The 21,504-nt window shown below is 39.9% G+C and overlaps 1 protein-coding gene across 1 annotated transcript in view; it reads left to right on the forward strand.

The window, feature by feature from the left end:
• The first annotated feature begins 1,907 nt into the window (after positions 1–1,907).
• The window catches only part of nrip2 (nuclear receptor interacting protein 2), a 30,893-nt gene continuing 11,296 nt past the window's right edge, over positions 1,908–21,504 (forward strand). Inside the window, exon 1 of the mRNA XM_058408724.1 lies at positions 1,908–2,629. Within this exon, the coding sequence (XP_058264707.1) occupies positions 2,474–2,629 (156 nt within the window). The 5' untranslated portion in view covers positions 1,908–2,473. The remainder of the gene's footprint in view (positions 2,630–21,504) is intronic.

The raw sequence follows: 21,504 nt of genomic DNA on the forward strand, positions 1-21,504 counted from the left end.
TGGTATTATCCTGCTGAAAGAGGCCACAGCCATCAGGGAATAATGTTTTCATGAAAGGGTGTACATGGTCTGCAACAATGCTTAGGTAGGTGTTACGTGTCAGAGTAACATGCACATGGATGGCAGGCCATCAGCATGGGCACCCTGACTGGTCATGCAGTCCTTTACGCAACAAACTGCGATGCACTGTGTATTCTGACCCCTTTCTATAAGAAACAGCATTAACTTCTTCAGCAATTTGAGCAACAGTAGCTCGTCTGTTGGATCGGGTCACACGGACCAGCCTTCGCTCCCCATGTGCATCAATAAGCCTTGGCCTCCCATGACCCTGTTGCTGGTTCACCACTGTTCATTCTATGGACCACTTTTGATAGATTCTGTCCACTGCAGACCAGGAACACCCCACAAGTTTTGGAGATGCTCTTTTTGCCCCTTGTCAAACTCGCTCAAATCCTTACACTTGTCCATTTTTCCTGCTTCTAACACATCAACTTTGAGGACAAAATGTTCACTGCTGCCTAATATATCCCACCCACTAACAGGTGCCATGATGAGAAGATAATCAGTGTTATTCACGTCACCTGTCAGTGTTCATAATGTTATGCCTGATCAGTGTGTATGTGTGTGTGTGTCTGTAGAGAGAGACAGACAGACAGACAGAAAGAGAGCACTTAAAATAGCCAACTCCCTGTTCAGTGCCCTGACTACTGAACTAGAGACCTGATTAAGACGCAGCCTGAGAGATGATTATCACTGTCCATGCTATCTCTCTTAATTATCTCCAGTATCTATCTTAATCTAATTACTTCATTTACAACGCTGAAAATTCAGGGAGATTTCTGTACATCATGAGGTGTATATATCAGAAGCAGAATTTCATCTGTTAGATTTCTTTTGATTCATACACTAAAAAGAATCTAGCAATCATTCTAAATAAATAAATAAGCAAACAAGGGCACTAGTTCATCTGATTGGAAGCTCCTAGCTCCAGTTTGTACAATATTATACTAAAATTATTCTGGTCCAGTTTTAAGATTTTTTGCATCACTTCATATTTTCCCTTCAAGGCAAAATTAAACCATGAATCCTGAAACTGTGTGGCAGATTTGATTTATAGATAAAACTCAGATATAGATAAAACTCAGCTGTTTCCATCTCAGGCCACTATGTGGTGCTGTAACTTCTGAAATCATTCACAACATAAAATACAATATGTATTGAGTGTAGCTGAGTCGTCATATCTAATCAAGCTATCATTATAAATTAGTTTTTAAAAAAATCAAGAAATTAAAGTCACACCTTCAAGATTTAGTGTGTGTTCTGAACCCAGACACTAAAGCCGGCTTTCTCTCATATTTCCTGTTATAAATTAGGGCTCAGACTGGATTTGCAGGTTGTAGTGTTTTTGTGAGTTTGTTTGTTTTGTACAGCTTGTACAAAAAGTATTATTAGTATATCGTGATGCAAAGGGTGTGTGTATGTGTGTGTGTATGCGTGTGGCCACATGACCCTTTTTATGAATATCAGTAGGATATCCTGATGCAAAGGGTGTGTGTGTGTAGCCACACAACCCTTTTTATGAATATCAGTTGGATGTCCTGATGTGTGTGTGTGTGTGTGAGTGTGTGTGTAGCCATATGGCCCTTTTACAAATATCAATAGTTTACCTTTATGCAAAGGTTATATGTGGTTTTGTGTGTGTGTGTGTGTGTATGTGTGTGTGTGTGTGTGAGAGAGGGCATGAATCAAGAGCATGAATTCTCTCGCTAGTGTTCAGCATTCAGAGAGCAAAATGAACAAGCCCTATAGAGAGGAGTCACTTTGAGAGTGCTGCTGAGAGATAAAGGGGACATATATAACAGGAGACAGAATGAACGAGAGAGTAGGACAAGGGAGAGGTTGGGGGAGGTAGACCGAATGAGAGGTGGGAGAGAGAGAGAGAGAGAGAGAGAGGGAGGAGGATACACAGCTCTGCGGTGCTACAAGGACACTGAGCTTCTCAGAGAGAGAGACAGAAGAGAAAGACTTGATTCTTAGCCTGAACGCCGTACGATACGAACCTACATCACCTTCTGACACACACAGCTGGCCAGCGGTCAACGAGCAGCACACACTCTACAGCATCTACTTTATCAGGAGCATCTCTTCTTTCTTTTTTTGCTTTACAAAACAGGATTGATCATCTGGTGACTATTCACAAGATTTTTTCCTTTTTTAGAAGCCCAGTATATGCAAGGATTGTATTTTTTGTGTGGAACAAAGAGCTCAGTTGTCTGTTCATATCTCTGTCTCGTGTCTGAATGAGAGTGTATGAGCGAGCAAACCTTGCTAAGCTTCAGGGTCACAACGTTGCTGGTTGAAAGTGAGCTCTCCTAAGCCACAGTGCTGTGTGAGAAGAGCCTGAGGCAGACGCAGAGGCAAAGGCAGAGGTAGAGTTTTGGAGAACATAAGAACTGTCGTGTTAAGACGTGCCATGAGTGAGTCCAAGAAGCAGGAGGTCGAGCTAAGGGATAAAGCCATCATGCACCAGCAGAGGAGACTGAAACAGGCCACCCAGTTCACGCACAAGGACTCGGCTGACCTCCTGCCACTTGACGGTCTCAAGAGGCTGGGAACGTCCAAAGATTTGGTGAGTGCTTTTTGGTGTCTTTAAAGCAGCGATATGTGACATGGGAGGGAGGTGTGTGCTGAGAACACAAAATCTCTTATTGAGTTTGAGATGATATGACCCAGAGAGATGAGAGATGATGGGTACCATATGTACACTAAGCTCTGTTAAGCCATGTTACACACAGAACACAACACAACACAACCAAGTGCATTATAGAAATGGAATTCGGACTCTTGCATGTTTTCCTAAGTGTTAAAGAAGAGTTTAAGGTAACTTTAAGGTGATTTTCAATATATTACCTAGTTTGCTGTTAAGAGTCATTCTTTTCCTTCACCAGTCCAGGAGGCATTTTATACAAACCCTGCAACACATGGCCCAACAGAGCAGTGTGTATGTGTGTGTGTGTGCATACGCTACTGTGTGTGTTGTCAGCTTGTTTTCATGTAAAAGCACTGAGAACACTAATCTAATCTGCTAGCATTCAATTCTGTCCCTGATTTTTGAAAGTTGAAGGCTTTAGTGTTCACTATAGCTTTGGAAGCTTGTAAAGAGCCACTTCATGCTCCTCAGTGGAGGTACCTTTAGCACAGACTTCACATTATATTCCTCTGCCCCCGCTCTCCTCAGTCCCAAGTTCAGCAAGTGATGTGGTGTTAACATGGCCGCTTACAGCATCAGCAGTCAACTCGGTATCTTTAAATGAGTTCTGCTGTATATACAAGTGATAGATCCATCAATATACAGACATATTCAATTACTAAATCTATAGCAAAAAATATTTAGCAGGTTTGGTGAGGAAAATATACATCACTCATTACAGTTAAGAAATGACACTGCTGAAAGTCTGCTACAAAGTAGTGAGTGTGCAGCCTGTATAACAGTGTAAATTTGCTGTCCCCTCAAAATAACTCAACACACAGCCATTAATGTCTAAACCGTTGGCAACAAAAGTGAGTACCCCCTAAGTGGAAATGTCCAAATTGGGCCCAAAGTGTCAATATTTTGTGTGGCCACCATTATTTTCCAGCACTGCATTAACCCTCTTGGGCATGGAGTTCACCAGAGCTTCACAGGTTGCCACTGAAGTCCTCTTCCACTCCTCCATGATGACATCACAGAGCTAGTGGATGTTAGAGACCTTGCGCTCCCCCACCTTGCACTTAGGGTTTAAGTCTGGAGACATGCTTGGCCAGTCCATCACCTTTACCCTCACCTTCTTTAGCAAGGCAGTGGTCATCTTGGAGGTGTGTTTGGGATCATTATCATGTTGGAATACTGCCCTGTGGCCCAGTCTCCGAAGGGAGGGGATCATGCTCTGCTTCAGTATGTCACAGTACATGTTGGCATTCATGGTTCCCTCAATGAACTGTAGCTCCCCACTGCTGGCAGCACTCATGCAGGCCCAGACCATGACACTCCCACCACAATGCTTGACTGTAGGCAAGACACACTTATCTTTGTACTCCTCACCTGGTTGCCACCACACACGCTTGACACCATCTGAACCAAATAAGTTTATCTTGGTCTTATCGGACCACAGGACATGGTTCTGGCCATGTCCTTAGTCTGCTTATCTTCAGCAAACTGTATGTGGGCTTTCTTGTGCATCATCTTTAGTAGAGGCTTCCTTCTGGGACGACAGCCATGCAGACCAACTTGATACAGTGTGCTGCGTATGGTCTGAGCACTGACAGGCTGACCCCCCACCCCTTCAACCTCTGCAGCAATGCTGGCAGCACTCATACGTCTATTTCTCAAAGACAACCTCCAGATATGACGCTAAGCACGTGCACTCAACTTCTTTGGTCAACCATGGCAAGGCCTGATCTGAGTGGAACCTGTCCTGTAAAACCGCTGTATGGTCTTGCCCACTGTGCTGCAGCTCAGTTTCAGGGTCTTGGCAATCTTCTTATAGCCTAGGCCATCTTTATGTAGAGCAACAATTCTTTTTTTCAGATCCTCAGAGTTCTTTGCCATGAGGTGCCATGTTGAACTTCCAGTGACCAGTATGAGAGAGTGTGAGGGCAATAACACCAAATTTAACACACCTGCTCCCCATTCACACCTGAGACCTTGTAACACTAACAAGTCATATGACACTGGAGAGGGTAAATGGCTAATTGGGCCCAGTTTGGACATTTCCACTTAGGGGTATACTCACTTTTGTTGCCAACGGTTTAGACATTAATGGCTGTGTGTTGAGTTATTTTGAGGGGACAACAAATTTACACTGTTATACAGGCTGTACACTCACTACTTTACATTGTAGCAGAGTTTCAGCAGAGTGTCATTTCTTCAGTGTTGTCACATGAAAAGATATAATAAAATATTTACAAAAATGTGAGGGGTGTACTTACTTTTGTGAAATACTGTGTATATATATATTTATATATATATATATATATATATATATATATATATATATATATATAGAGAGAGAGAGACAGAGACAGAGACAGAGACCCAGTGTCTCCTGATGTTTCGCCTTAAACTTGTAGGGGACACTTAGCTGGGCCCCACAAGTGAGACTGCTTTTTTCTTTCTTTCTTATTTATTTATTTATTTAACAAAAATAATAACATTCAGGTTAAAAAATAAATAAATAAAAGGTTATGGTTAGATTTCGATAGATTTCGATGTAGCCTGAATTAATTAGCTTATACTAAAGATGAATAATAATTATGTCAGTGGGATAATAAAATGGTGTGTGTGTGTGGGTGGGTGTGTGTGGGTGAGTGTTTGTGGGCTTTTCTGTTAAAGTAACATCATTACAGCTCTGATCTTTTATCACAGTTTTGACTAGATGGCAAAAACCCAGAATCACATTCCAAGAAACCTCCATTACAAGTGTATGTGTGCGTCTAGCTGTCAGGGCACGGTGTGTGTGTGTGTGTGTGTGTGTGTGAGAGAGAGAGATTGCAGTGTGTATTTATATCAGCACAGCAGGGAAGCTGAAGCTTTCCCTCTTTCAAAGTAAGCTTTCTGACTGATCAAGAGGGGAATATCACACACACACACACACACACCACCACCACCACCACCACCACCACTGTATTTACAAACACATTACTCTGCAATTTCATGATCTGCTCTTATGGTAACCCTCACATTTTTTTCTAAATGCCAACGTTAACCGAAAACACATTGCATAGGCCCGTTAGTGATGGTGGTAATAATAATAATAATAATAATAATAATAATAATAATAATAATAATAATAATAATAATAATAAATGGATTAAACTAACACAGCAATTTAGACTCAATTTGCAGAAGGAGCGTTTGTGATTATTTAAGAACAAAACTGTGCTTTTTGTCATTGTTATTTCCAGACTTATACATCACACACACACACACACAAATGATAAATGCTGTAGATTGCTCACGAAGCAGGTAAAGTGTAAGTGCTGATGTATTCCATGCGCACAGGCTTCACATGCACTCTGTTCTGCTTCCATTAACACAGTGAGTCACGTGAAGCAGTTCCCTGTTATGTAACAGGCAGATTTGTTGTTCTGCTGTCTATCCCTGAGGCCCTGCACTCGCACACTCAAACTTTAATTCTCTACATGGATTTCACTCTCTCCATCCTCTCTCCATCCTTCTTTCTGGAATCACTGGCCTGGTGCTCAGAGATATACACAGTGATCCTGGGGGAAAGGGAGCAAATCTAATCTGCTGGAGTGAGGAGAGAGAGAGAGAGAGAGAGAGAGAGAGGGAGAAAGAGAGTAAGGGAGGATAAGGAAAGAGAGAGAGAGAGAGAGAGAGAGTAAGGGAGGATAAGGAGAGACAGAGCAAGGGGGAGAGAGTAAGGAGAAAGAGTGAAAGAGAGTGAGTAAGGGAGAGTAAGGAGTGTTCGAGAGAGAGAAAGATTGAGAGAGTGTGGGGGGGGTGGAGTTAGAGAGAGGGATGAGAGCTAGAAAAGGAGTAATGAGGAAGACACAATGACTATCAATATAAATATCTACAAAGTAACAGGGATAGTTGTTGTAAAATGTAAAAAAAAAAATCAATGGACTCTTTGAACAAACCTTCCTCATGATCAAGGCTCGAGCGCAACAAGAGCCCATTACCAATAACCAACCCTTCACTTCAGAAGAATACTACCTTCCATCTCTCCTTCAGATGAGCACCTAGAACATGCAGAGAGATCCTCCAACCTTGCACAAAACAAAGACTCCTATTCATACTGTTATTGCACTGACACGAGGGAAAGGTACAGTTCAGAGAGACTGTAAACACTGTTAAAAACTCTCTAAAACACAACCCCAAAACACAGACTAGTCCCAATCCATCAGTAACCCTATAGACAAGCAAAAAGAGACAAATAACCTCAGGGGATAACCTTCTGCACTTTAGGTTGCAGTGAGGGAACTCCTGCAAGAGAGGGATAGACTAAAGACTCAGCTGGTAGTACTGGGAACACAGCTATCACTGCAGACAGAGAGGTACTGGGCTAAGCTGACCCTGAGGAATGGAGAACAAAGGAAGGTAAATATGGCCCTAACTCCTCAGTGGAACCACAAAGTCATTGCCCAGCCAAAACCACCCTTCTCCATCAACCCCTTCCACAGATGACCCTTCAACACCCACAGAAGACTCACCAAAGCTTGACAATGTTCTCTTAATAGACTCAAGTGGGTAGTTTATTGATTAGAAGAAGCTGATCTCAAACATTGTTGTCCAAATACCCACGGTGCCCTCACACTGCTGAACAAGCAACCTGAGAGCACAGCAAGGCGGAGTGGCCACATCTATACAGAGGGTGACTGAAAAGACCAGCACCACCTCCCTGAATACCAAAATCACCATCTCCACACTGCTACCACAGAAGGACCTGAGCCTTTGCACTCAAATCCCACATAAACCTTGGACAACACCCTTCTCTGTACCTCACATGCCTCTGTCCACTTATACAAGCAACTTTTCCTGTCTTTGCCAAGATGCTAAAAGAATGTTGCCCCAAACCAGAACCCTGATACCACACTCCCTACCACCAAGGAAACCCTTAGAACCACAGCATCTTCTTCCAGCTTCCCATCCATGCCTGCTGTCACCCCTTCACACCAAACCCAGCAGTGGCAGCTTGGGGGTCCCGGTATTCAAGATCTCAACTTTCTGAACAATTGACCTAAGCACCATCCATCAACCTAATTTGCTCACACCTATCTACTCCTAGGACAAAACATGCTACCAGCAATTATCATATCATGTTGGAATGCTCAAGGACTGAGATCTGAAGCACAGGAACACCAACTTTATTTCAGAAATCAAAAACTCCGACATCATCATCCCACAGTCCATGGAGAAAAGGAGACAGACCCGCTGGTTGTCCTACAGGCTTCAGAGAACAAATCATCCCGTCCATTAAACTGCCAGGAGAGACTCAGGGGACATAATCTGGTACAAGTTAGATATTGCCCACTCCATCAAACAGTTAAAATAAACAAATGTTATATATGTCTATGTCAACAGAGAAGAGATCAATCACTTCCTTCATAGGGCTGAGAACTGATATTAAAATGCCAGAATTGGTGATGGGATGCTTTCGTTGCACCTGTAGAAACACAGCAAGACACACTTTTGATAAAAAATAAGCAGTAATTCAAAGCATCTCCACTGGGTTTGTATGTAGCCCATGGCAGGCTATGAGGGTAAGTACACTAAACACTTGGCATCTGTACAGTAAGCTTTTTGGTTTAGGACTACAAACCTAAACCTAAAATCTCTCAAAGTGGTCACTGGCAGCCCACTAACCCTGTTAACATACCATAGTAAAATCCCCCTGTACTTAAATAGAACACAACCAAACCAACAGACTTCAAAACTAGCCTGACTTCACCCCCCCAGAAACACAAACAGACGAAAAAAATCAGTAAAGATACATACTAATATAGTATAATTTTGCCAACCAAATATTTAAACACTGTTATATAAATTCCTTGCCACTGCTTTTTGTACCCAATAATGAGAATGTCAAGCTAGATACTCGAGATCCTCTCTAACCTAAAAAAAAAACAAGTAGACATCATACTAGTGAAAAATGTTTTGAAAACGAAGGCAAAAACTTGTGAGAATTTGATCAAGTCAGAAACACTGAGACATAGACAACGAGAATATCTGCCATCTTTATGGCAGACATATAAAGGAGAGTTAGAGGAAAGAAATGCATTGAGAAAGATTCACTGAACATCACTGAACCTCGAGTGTTGGTTTCAGACTGGATATAATAAGCATCATTTAGATCTGGCTTCAGCTCTCGGGGAGCTACAGCTGCAGGGGTGGTGAGAGCAGACCTCCTGATCTTAGCAAATTTTGAGCTTGTATTTTTAGGAGGAATCAAAATGACCGGCTTACAGAAAAGAACATTCACAGCCTGAAATGAATAACAAATGCCTAGAAACTGGTTTATTTCAATCGTATAATAGGAAACAACAGAGAAATGTATCTGTATGCAAGAATATTTCCTCGTCATTTGTTCTCTCCCTGTTTCACACAAGATCAGGAGGTCTGCTCTCACCACCCCTGCAGCTGTAGCTCCCCGAGAGCTGAAGCCAGATCTAATGATGCTTATTGTATTTCTAGGAGGAATCAAAATGAGCTACTGGCAGAATATGAAAATGTAAAGCTTGTAGTGAGGAACAAATATTTTTCAAATGTTTTTGGTGTGTGTGTGTAAGGAGTATTAAAAACCGACCCGTGTTTAACTGGAATTTTCCTGCTTTTTACGTACAAGAAAATAACCTTTTATCTTTACTGACCTAAATTCTGCACTCGCTGTACCTCAGAAGTGGGAAACCCTCCGTGAATTCGAGCTACACACTGAGGTCAAAAACGCCTCCATGTGTTCTTTTGTAAGCAACACTGCAAAAAAATAAAAAAAATCTTGAATGTAGTCAAATGTGTTTAGTACTTCCTATTGTTTAGATTACTATAATAAACCGAATCTGAGATTCTTCTACTTCTTCTTATTATTATTGTTATTAATATTGTTATTAATAATAATAACAATAATAATAATAATAATAATAATAATAATAATAATAATAATAATAATAATATACTATAATTTGTTAAATAATTTAAAGCATCTATAAACCTAATGAGCTTCAATTCCAAATTATCTCATAATAAGAAACTGACTAATTTGCCATGTTTTAGATATTTTCACTTGTTAGGAAATAATACTTTACAGTGTATGTAGATTATTTCTCTCTCTCTCTCTCTCTCTCTCTCTCTCTCTCTCTCTTTCTCTCTCTTTCTGTCTCAGCACATTTCCCTGATCTCAGGAGAGACCACCTGCTGAAACACCTGTCTGAAAAAAAAACAACACAGAGGAAATAATGTTAGCAATGTTGGCTGAAATGGATCGATATTGTGATTTTGCTTTTATCTGGATTATAGTTGTCAAAAAAATCCTGTTGGAGATTCAGAGTTTTGTGTATGATCTTTAGAATCATATTGGAGCTGTATTTTTCATTTAACTGGAAGTTTTAGAAGATACAGAGGGTGCTTTGGGAGTTTTAAAATCCTAAAAGATTTTCTTTCAAATTAGAGTATTTTCTATATATTTCTATTTTTTTAAGTTATGCTTTAAATAACATACTATATACAGTATGGCAGAAACCCTTTTTTTTTTACCAACACTCTGGTGTTCCATACAAATGGAAATAGACTTTTCAATTAGTGTAAATAAATGATCTATTTTCTGGCTGTGAGTCTGATAGAAAATGAGTCAGGACTCTGTTGGCTTTCAGTGTGTTTTATACATGTGTTTTGCACAGAATTTTAGTGGCTGAAGATAAAATTCTAGCTGCTTATGAACAAGCACTTGGAGCATCTTAGAGAGCAGTAATGGGTTTGATATCATCATTTACTTGAAACATTTCCAAGTAAATGATGATATCAAACCCATTACATTTACTGTGGGGAAAAAAACGTTTTTGTTTTTTTTTGCAACTTTTTTGTAAATATATTGCCCCTAGTATGCTAGAGAAAAACAGAAATACTTTTAAAACACTACAAATTCTTGAAGTTTTAAGTGTCTACTTTCATATGAGCTTCATATTAACCACCACTGTGGGGTGAGACATGACAAAGATCATTCATTGCTGAGCATGAACACAACAGAAACAGGAACAAACTCCATTTGGGGGAAAAGACTTAAAAAGTCTGATTTGTTTTCCGATCAACACCCAAAAACATTGCTCCTGCTGCCTTCCATGTTGTTTATGATGTTTCTGCAGGTTGATCAGTGTGCAGTATGAGTTGATATTCTCTGTACAATGTTTACGTTGAGGTGAGTTCAATCAAATTGCAAGGCATAATAAAAAAAAAAGTACAATTTGTGTAGTAAAAAACACAGCAGCACCATTAAGAGCGCGTTTTAAAGTATCACATTGAATTGGCGTATTAACCTGGATAAAAACCTAAATGCTGATACTGACGTTACTGTAGGTGTGCTTTAAATTCTAAATTGAATGTAGTTTCTATTGATGTAGGATTCTGACTTCTGTGTATTTCTACTTGACTCAGATGGAACCTTGTCTTTGCACTTTTCTTGCTGTATTTCCTCCCAATAGACTTTTTAGACTGAGGGTATTCTTAGACCATGGCCTAGAGAACCAGTATCGATGTATTCATAGACGGAGACTTCAAAAGCACTTTTGTAAGTCGTTCTGGACGAAGGTGTCTGACAAATTCCATCTGATGTAAATGCATCCCATTATAGCATATTTATTCCTCTAGGAATGGTTCCCTAAATATGAATATGATCAGGTTGGAATCTTTTCGGATTTTTTTTTAACAGGGGATAGGGACAAAATTAACACTATGAGCTAGAAGTAGAAAAATGTGACTACATTAAGGAACATAATAAGGTTGAATGAGACATTTGTGGAGGCAAGGTGAAAATTTCCCATTATGTCCACTGGGGTTGCTGTCAATCAGCCAGATTTCCTCAAATCTCAAATTATTATTAGCCACTTGCACAATCACGCAGTACGGCATGTAGGGAAATGCTTTGTTCGATTGTCCTCGTCATGAAAACAGAATAAAATAGAATAAAAATAGACTGGGAATAGGAAATACAGATACATTATGACTGTGATATGAGATGAATATGGATATGATGATATGAATACAGTATGAATTTAAATGAAACAAAATTAGAATAAAAAAACAGTTAAACAAAAAAAGTGTGGCTGAAGCAGTCGTGACAGCAGCTGAACTCACCTCTGCCATCTTGGATGTTTTACCTTTATGCTTTTAGCTCAGCGACTTATAAAATTATAATCCCTATAAAAAAGGGAAAGGGATCATTCCAAAATGCTGAAATATAATAATAAATACAAGTTTAATCTCTCTCACACTTCCAGTAGCAGGGTGTTGAAAAGTTGTGAAATGTCGAGTTGACATGGGAAAACGGAGAAAAGGAACGAAACACTGAAGGAGCAACAGAATAGAGACTGATGAAGACGTAACAATGAGCGGGAGAGAGCAGCTGGTCTAGCGTGCTGTGTGTCACAGGAAGTCTGCCACTGTGCTGGAGTGATCAGGAGGGGAGAGGAGGCATTAGCAGGGTAACATGGGCGAGAGGGGGAGAGAGAGAGAGAGATGAGTTGGCTACAGTCTCATAATTAGCTTTTAGTCTGCAGGTTCACAGAGCGAGAGATGGACAGTCATTAGGTAGAACACGCACACACACACAGAAATGTTAACTAATATTAGCTCCTGCAGCTCCAAAATTCACTTCATGCAGCTGAAAAACCTGAGGTTTTTGAAGTTCATGAAGTTACTGAGGTTAAATTGAAGTTACAGTAACCAATAAGAATTAAAGAACAGTTCACACTGAAGCATTTGACTTAGCTCTATAATTTATATAATGTTTCGGAAAATGCTTTGACGGATTTGATTCCAGATCCCCTCTCTAAAACAACAGCTGCCTGATCTAAGTCTTTCTTATTAAACCCTATGGACTTTTACCACAGTGCTGCATGCCTGCTTTATCTTCCACAGTCCACACCCCCTGCCTCAGGAGTGTATTTATTTATATTTATGTTGATTGATCCAGACAGAGATGACTTTTCATGACATTAGCATTGCCGCACCCTGTCTCTTTTGCTTCATCATCTGCACATTTCCTCTTCCTGTGTAACAAGGAGCGACACGTTTTACACATCAGTCATAAGGGCCTTAATTAATCAGCACAAACATGTAATATAAAAAAAAGAAAAAGAAATTCCAGATTTTCCTACTGAGAGGAAGTGAGTGTTTTACGAATACTGTTTACGTGTGCTGTTATTTAGGTTGAGGCAAAATGCCACACTGTGAAACATTTAGTATTTTGTATTTCTAATTAAAACATGACAAAAATTAAATCGAACATTATTAAACCAATTTCTAGGCATTTTATTGAAATTTCTTTTCAAGCTTAATTTGTCAATCATTTTGATTGTCTAGAAATAAATACTAAAAAAAAAAATCATATGAACCAAGAACTTGCTAAAGCTCGTTTTATTTTAAGAAGTAGAAATAGGTTTAATAATAAGTCTATTTAAAAAAAAATTGTAAAACAGGAAACACAATCAATCCGATTAATAGAATAAAGATGATGTAAGTGAAGATTTTCTTGCTGCATTGTGTATGAATGCAATCAATAGAAAAAGTCACAGAAAAGCTATCCAGGTGCCATCGTTACCAACCTTTTACTAGTGCACATGTAACTTATCTCTCCAAACACACACATACACAATTATACTATAAATACTACATACTAATACTATTATACTGTAGTATACATGTGATACACTATAAATATCACATGCACAATCGCACATAAGTCCAGCATTTTCATATGAATGGGTTTGAACCAGAATCAGAATCATCTTCAAGCATATCATTCAGTCACTCCAGTGAAACTCTTAGGAAAATGTGCAGTGTTCATTTTACAAAAATCAGTGAATCAATTACCTTAAATCATTTTAAAACCAGTCTCAACATGGATGCTTTTGATTAGAATCAGTATCAATTTAATGTATGCACTGGTTCACTTTTTATGCAGTATTTTGCTGTTCTATTATACAGTTAATATTTCTTCTTGCTTAAAATTCTTAGATTTTTCTTTATATTTTTATATTTGTTCTCAGAGGGTTTTTTTTACCCTTGCTTTACACTACTATGCACCAACACACCAAGACAAATTCCTTGTACATGTAAAACCAACGGTACTTGGCAAAAAGCTGATTCTCATTCTGATGAAGTGTTTACAGATCAGTAACTCAAGCCAAGATGTGAAATGTTTAACATTAATTATTTGGGATTTATTGGAGAGTGAGTGAACAGTCAGTTCTTGGAGGTAATGTGTAAAGGCGGAAAAATGGGAAAGTGTAAGGATCTGAGTGACTTCGACTGGGTCAGAGCATCTCCAAAACAGCAGGTCTTGTGGGGTTTTCCTGGTATGTAGTGGTTAGTACAGAACAAGGAAGGGCAAGCTGTGAACTGGCAAAACTGTGGACAGGTGCTCAAGGCTTGCTGATGAAGGCTAACCCATCTGGTCTGATTGTACAGAAGCACTACAGTAGCACAGATTGCTTTAAAAGTTAACTCTGGCTTTGATAGGGGATAGAACACACAGTGCATCACAGCCTGCTGTGTGTAGAGTTGTGTAGCTGCAGACTGGTCAGAGAGCCCATGCTGACCCATGATCACCACTGAAATCTACAGTGGGCATGTGAGCATCAAACTGGACCATGAAGCAGTGGAAGAGGTGGCCTGTTTTGATGAATCATGTTTTCTTTTATAAAATGTGTGTCTGGGGAAGAGATGGCACCGGGATGCGGTACAGGAAGAAGGCACGCCCGGCAGAGGCAGTGTGATGCTCTTAGCAATGTTCTGCTAGGAAACTCTTTGACGAAGAGTTTAAAGTGTTGACTTGGCCTCCAAATTCCCCAGATCTCAAATTTGATCACGCAGCTGGACAAACACGTGTAATCCATTGAGGCACAATTTATAGGACATAAAGGATCTGCTGCTAAGGTGGAGGTGTGGAGTCCATGCCTTGACGAGTCAGAGCTATTTTAGTGGCACAAGGGGACCTACACAATATTAGACAGGTGGTTTAAATGTTTTGTCTCATATACCATATAGCATGCATATAATATTCATGATATAATGTGAAGCAACTTCTCTCAGAAGCTTGTTGAAGAATTGGAGGTTTGATGTAGATGTTAAAATTTTCAGTAGCGTCAAGGAGACCTGAAAGCTCCTCTCTTACTCTCAGATTTCTGCCTTTGATTTAATGTATGCCTCTATTTGTGTATAGTCTATTGCTTTGCTGTTACTTGTGTAGATGACGGATGAGCTGTTGTGTAAAGTTGTGTTGTGGATAATGTTGCTGTGTCAAAGATCCCAGGTCCAATCATGAGCTTTGGTTATCATCTATGCAGAATTGTACATGTTCTCCCAGTGTCTGCATGGGTTTCCTTTGGGTTCTCCAGTTTCCTCTCACCTCCCAAAAACAGTAGGTGTACTAGCTGAAGTAAATTGCTTGTAGGTGTGTGTGTGTCTGTCTGTCTGTCTGGTGTCCTGTTATGTCCTGGTGTCTCAACATGGGTGCATTACCACCTCACTCCCAGAATAGACTTTAGATTGTCTTCCTCCGGGCTTTCCTTGCACTGGTTTCTGATAATTTGCTGCACTTTACTTAATAGCGAGATTATTTGTGTGTTGTGTCTGTTGTCACCTCTTTCTCTAAATCACTTTGCATTGGAAGCATCTGCTGGTATGAATAAATGCACATGTAAATGTACTAAGCCAAGGCTTGTGTTCAGAGCGATTCTAAAAGCAGTAGCATGTCCTAACCTGCACTCGGCTTGCGTCAGGAGCTCACAGGAGAATTGGAAGGTGGATGGAAGTGCATGAGATCCAACACCTGGACTCTGATGCACCACAAGAGTTAGACAGCACTTGTTTGTTTCTCCCTCTTTTTTTCTGTTCTCCTTGCACTTTTTTGTTTAAAAAATGGGTAGAATGACAGGGATTTTAAAAGGCTAAGCAACAGCATTGTTTAAAGTTCAAACAGTGGCGCAGCATTTTGAGTTGCCAGTCTTCATGCATCTCCTTTCTCTCTCTCTCTCTCTCTCTCTCTCTCTCTCTCTCTCTCTCTCTCTCTCTCTCTCTCTCTCCCCACTCCCTCTCACTTTCTCTTGCTTTCTCTACTTTATTTCTCATCCCTTCTGTATATTCTCCACTTTTCAAAATTACGTAGTGTACTGTGAACTTTGAAATCTTCCTTTACAATTCCTTGGTGCTTAAAGTGCAGATTTTCATTTACCCCTTAATAAAAACTGTCATTTTTTTTTTAAAGACGAATTCTTTGCATTCAACAACTGCCTGGAAGCCATAGACATCATCAGACACTTGGTTTCTTGCATGGTGATGCTCTCCAGGTCTTTACTGCAGCTGTCTTCACTTCCTGCTTGTTCTTTTGGTGCTTTATCGTCAGTGTTATCTTCAGTAAGTGAACTGCAGCTCAGTTGGACAGCTCAGGTGACTGTGGTCACTTTAAAAAAACATCTTGTATTGCTTCGGAAGTGAGCTTCAGGTCTTTGTTCATCTGCAGTCTGAAGCTCTGTGTAATGAGTTACATCATCAATAAACACAAGGGAATCAGTTTCACTGGCAGCTGTACACACACACACACACACACACACACATACACCTTCACACACTGTGCTCTTCAGATGAGCAGTTCCTTCCCTACTCCATATTCTTCTCTTCCTATCATTCTGCTGTTTCACCAGGGGATTAATTCTTCTTGTTGATTTTTGTGGTTATTCAGGTCATTTGGTGTTCAATTGGTGTTTTAAGAATGTGTAAGAAGACAGTTCATGTGGTCACACCTAATGTCTTTGCTCTCTCTCTCTCTCTCTCTCTCTCTCACAGCTCTTTGGACTTCATACTTCATACTTAATTAACTCTAGACCTGCTATCTTCTCATTTGTCCAAAAAAAATCCCATGTAATATCTCAGCACCCAGTATTCAAGTATTCAATTACTCAAATTCGGTCAATAAAAAATAGCAGAGCAAATAAAAAAACCTGAGTTGGATATAAATACCTTAAATTAAAGGTGAAATTCTGTACTATAACATTACAAACATTAAACATTATTTAATTTAAACTGACACTCACTGCCAATGACCAAATATTTATCGCTCTGGATATATTTGCATCATTTAAATAGCAGTTTTTTACATCACCATTTTTTTTAACCCGAACCCTATTTGTTTTCCACTGTATCTTCCAAAGTTACAGTGTTCACCTCACTGCTTAGAGATGATCTCTGTATTTCAGGACCCAGGTATAAAGTATGTGTTTAATGTCTCTGACCCAGTCGTTCCTGCATGAGGCCGCATGTCATGATGCTTTTGAAGGTCGTTTTATTACGACAGAGGGCAAATTAGATTTCTTTAATGCGTTTTCTCTCTGACTTCCCGGATTTGGAACATGTCTCCTGTGGTTTGTTGTGACAGAGTATGCAGTGTAATGCTGATTGATGTCGTAAAATGTCCTGTAGCAAAAAATCTAGCTGAAGATTTCAAAAAAGACTGGAGTGGTTGTGTATAGTGGTGTACGATGTGAGAGGTTTTATTAGTAGACTCATCTAACAAGCCTTACAGTGTCGAAAACCAGCATCTATGTGTAGAATGAACTATATATATATATATATATATATATATATATATATATATATATATATATATATATATATATATATATATATATATATATATACACACTATATTGCCAAAAGTATTCGCTCACCTGCCTTGACTCGCATATGAACTTAAGTGACATCCCATTCCTAATCCATAGGGTTCAATATGACGTCGGTCCACCCTTTGCAGCTATAACAGCTTCAACTCTTCTGGGAAGGCTGTCCACAAGGTTTCGGAGTGTGTTTATGGGAATTTTTGACCATTCTTCCAGAAGCGCATTTGTGAGGTCACACACTGATGTTGGACGAGAAGGCCTGGCTCTCAGTCTCTGCTCTAATTCATCCCAAAGGTGTTCTATCGGGTTGAGGTCAGGACTCTGTGCAGGCCAGTCAAGTTCATCCACACCAGACTCAGTCATCCATGTCTTTATGGACCTTGCTTTGTGCACTGGTGCACAGTCATGTTGGAAGAGGAAGGGGCCAGCTCCAAACTGTTCCCACAAAGTTGGGAGCATGGAATTGTCCAAAATGTCTTGGTATGCTGAAGCATTCAGAGTTCCTTTCACTGGAACTAAGGGGCCAAGCCCAGCTCCTGAAAAACAACCCCACACCATAATCCCCCCTCCACCAAACTTTACACTTGGCACAATGCAGTCAGACAAGTACCGTTCTCCTGGCAACCGCCAAACCCAGACTCGTCCATCAGATTGCCAGATGGAGAAGCGCGATTCGTCACTCTAGAGAACGCGTCTCCACTGCTCTAGAGTCCAGTGGCGGCGTGCTTTACACCACTGCATTCGACGCTTTGCATTGCACTTGGTGATGTATGGCTTGGATGCAGCTGCTCAGCCATGGAAACCCATTCCATGAAGCTCTCTGCGCACTGTTCTTGAGCTAATCTGAAGGCCACATGAAGTTTGGAGGTCTGTAGCGATTGACTCTGCAGAAAGTTGGCGACCTCTTCGCACTATGCGCCTCAGCATCCGCTGACCCCGCTCCGTCAGTTTACGTGGCCTACCACTTCGTGGCTGAGTTGCTGTCGTTCCCAAACACTTCCACGTTCTTACAATACAGCTGACAGTTGACTGTGGAATATTTAGGAGCGAGGAAATTTCACGACTGGATTTGTTGCACAGGTGGCATCCTATCACAGTTCCACGCTGGAATTCACTGAGCTCCTGAGAGCGGCCCATTCTTTCACAAATGTTTGTAAAAACAGTCTGCATGCCTAGGTGCTTGATTTTATACACCTGTGGCCATGGAAGTGATTGGAACAAGTGATTTGGATGGGTGAGCGAATACTTTTGGCAATATAGTGTATATATATATCAAAAGTGGTCCAAGGAAGGAACAGTGATGAACAGTGATCGGCGACAGGGTCATGGGTGGCCAAGGCTCATTGATGCATGTGGGGAGTGAAGGCTGGCCCATGTGATCTGATCCAACAAACCAGCTACTGTTGCTCAAATTGCTGAAGAATTTAATGCTGGTTTTGACAGAAAGGTGTCAGAATACACAGTGCATCACTGCATAGCCGCAGACCAGTCAGGGTGCCCATGCTGACCCCTGTGCACCACCGACAGCGCCAACACTGGGCACATGAGCATCAGACCTGGACCACGGAGCAATAGAAGTAGGTGGCTTGGTCTGATGAATCACGTTTTCTTTTACATTATGTGGATGGGCAGGTGTGTGTGCGTCACTTACCTGGGGAACACATGGCACCAGGATGCACTATGGGAAGAAGGCAAGCCGGCGGAGGCAGTGTCATGCTTTGGGCAATGTTCTGCTGGGAAACCTTGGGTCCTGCCATCCATGTGGATGTTACTTTGACACGTACCACCTACCAATCATACAATTTAAACTCGCTGTTTTCAGCTTTTTGGGAGGTAAGATGTAGAAATCACTAAGAAAACTCACACAAACCCAAGGAGAACATTTAAAAAAAACCCACACAGACAGTAACCTGAGTTCAAAGTGAGAGCCCTGGAGCTGTGAGGAAGTAATGCCCCATATATATAAACAATACTGTCTTTATTGTTTCAGTTACACCAGGCACATGGTGAGCGTGGTGCTGATGTGCTTTGAGGAAGCAGAGTGAGCAGCTTGATAAAGAGCAGACATTTCTCAGCCTGCACCTGTCACCATCAACCAAGCAATTATATCCCACATGCTTTATGTGAAACTGTATTGTGTTTAGATTGGCCCTTAGGAAGCACAAAGCTTGTGTAACACTTCTTATTGTAATGATATATCATTGTTAAGTATATAAGATGGGAAATAGTGCAGCATGCTGCCTGGAGCGACTCTACATCCTGTGTGTGCTACACATCATAAAATATAACATCTTAAAAAGGAAATAATAATTTATTTAGTTATTTAATTTATATTTAAATAAATAAATTTTTAGTTAATTTATATAGTTATTTAGTATTTTTTTTGTTTGTTTGTTTGTTTTTTTTAAATATGAAAGCTCTAGTCTAAATCATTAACCCTTTCTTGCAGTACCATAGGGAATGAAAATCAATTTATTGGACATTTTTATTCAGTGTAACCAAATGAATTATTTTATCAATACAAGCATGTTATCAGATCAGTCTGAACACTGTTGGGTTTCTGTATGAAGAGTATGATGACTTTCATCATGCGTTTGTGCTAGGCAAAATTTTTTTTAAAAAAGGCAAAAAACCTTTCAACAATAACACTAGGACAGACAAGCAAAGCTTTACTGACAGTAAAAATACTTTATATTAAAATTTAAAGCCTAGTAGGTAGGAAAATTAATACTTGGAAAATAAATGCTAATTCTTAAATCCCTGAGCCTCTACTTTCGTGTGAGCCTTTAACCACTAGCTTAGAGTCAGAAATAAATTTCATGCTAAACACAAGCATCTCTAAAACCTACGCAAATTCCTTTTATTGGCCTCTGGTTAAAAAAACTGTTCCTGCTAAATGACCTTTTACACACTACATACTGTTTGTCCTGAATTTTTAAAATAAAAATACATAGAAAAAGCCCTAAATCTGTATAGATTTACAGCTGTGCCTTTTTTACTAAAAGACTTTAAGATCTTTAAGTTAATTTATTTATCTTTTATGGTCAGGACAAAGAACGCATCATCAAGGACACTTCACAGCAGCAGGTGATATAGAAAAACAGTTCATATCAAATGCACACATTTCTGTAAATACTGTATATAAGTCACAGCTCAGCCAGGGAAGAGTTAAAGGGAATGTGGTAAACATATGTTGTTGTTGTTGTTGTTTTTTAAAAAGTCCATATCAGACTTCTGACTGGTTCAGAGGCCAAATAGCTTATGGGGAAAACATGCCTCTAAGACTCTCACCTTTTAGTGCATGCTGTACAATTTGATAATTCTGTCTGCTTTAGTTGACAAGAATTTGTACTCAGTTAAACATGATGACTTTAATTCATCCTTCAGAATCATGAGCAGTAGTAGAAATTATCAGTTCCTAGTCTTGAAGGAATGGAGAAGAGAAGAGACCTGGAGAAATGCAGGGGTCAGCTTTAAAAAGAAGATCTATATAAGAAGTGAAATAAGAAGTGAACATGGTCTGATAACCTCTGATAACAGTACAGTGCTCACCTCTAATAAAATACTAATGAAATATTTTACTCATATGAACAAGCATCCTACACAGTTACTGCACGTTCTGTAGTTCTGTAGTTTATTGAGAGTGAGGTGCTGGCATGCTTTAAGAAAATCAACAGCACTGACTGATGCAGGGAAAATCATTTTCAGATCTAAGAAAAAATGTTCTGCACGTTTCATCCTTGACCAGCTAACAGGTTCGTGCTTTATCAGCTGCAGAGTGAATGGAGAGACACAACGCTCCTTTTTCAACCAGTGACCTTACAGGAAGTCGAACTAGACTGTGAGATTCATATTTCACCTTGAGATTGTAGTTTGACTGAAGAAATCAGTAAATAAATAAATAAATGAATAAATCAAATAAAAAATTCTGTGGAAACATAGACCCTTCTCTCTCTCTCTCTCTCTCTTTCTCTCTCTCTCTCTCTCTCTCTCTCTCTCGCTCTCGCTCTTTTCTTTGTTCTTTTTTTTCAAAGTAGGTTAAGGTTCATTTATGACTCAGTTTATGTATGTGTTAAAATAATCGCTCTGAAGCATCTTACAAAATGCTCAAATGCTTTA

This window comes from Hemibagrus wyckioides, linkage group LG14, assembly GCF_019097595.1.
Source record: "Hemibagrus wyckioides isolate EC202008001 linkage group LG14, SWU_Hwy_1.0, whole genome shotgun sequence".
NCBI lineage: Eukaryota > Metazoa > Chordata > Actinopteri > Siluriformes > Bagridae > Hemibagrus > Hemibagrus wyckioides.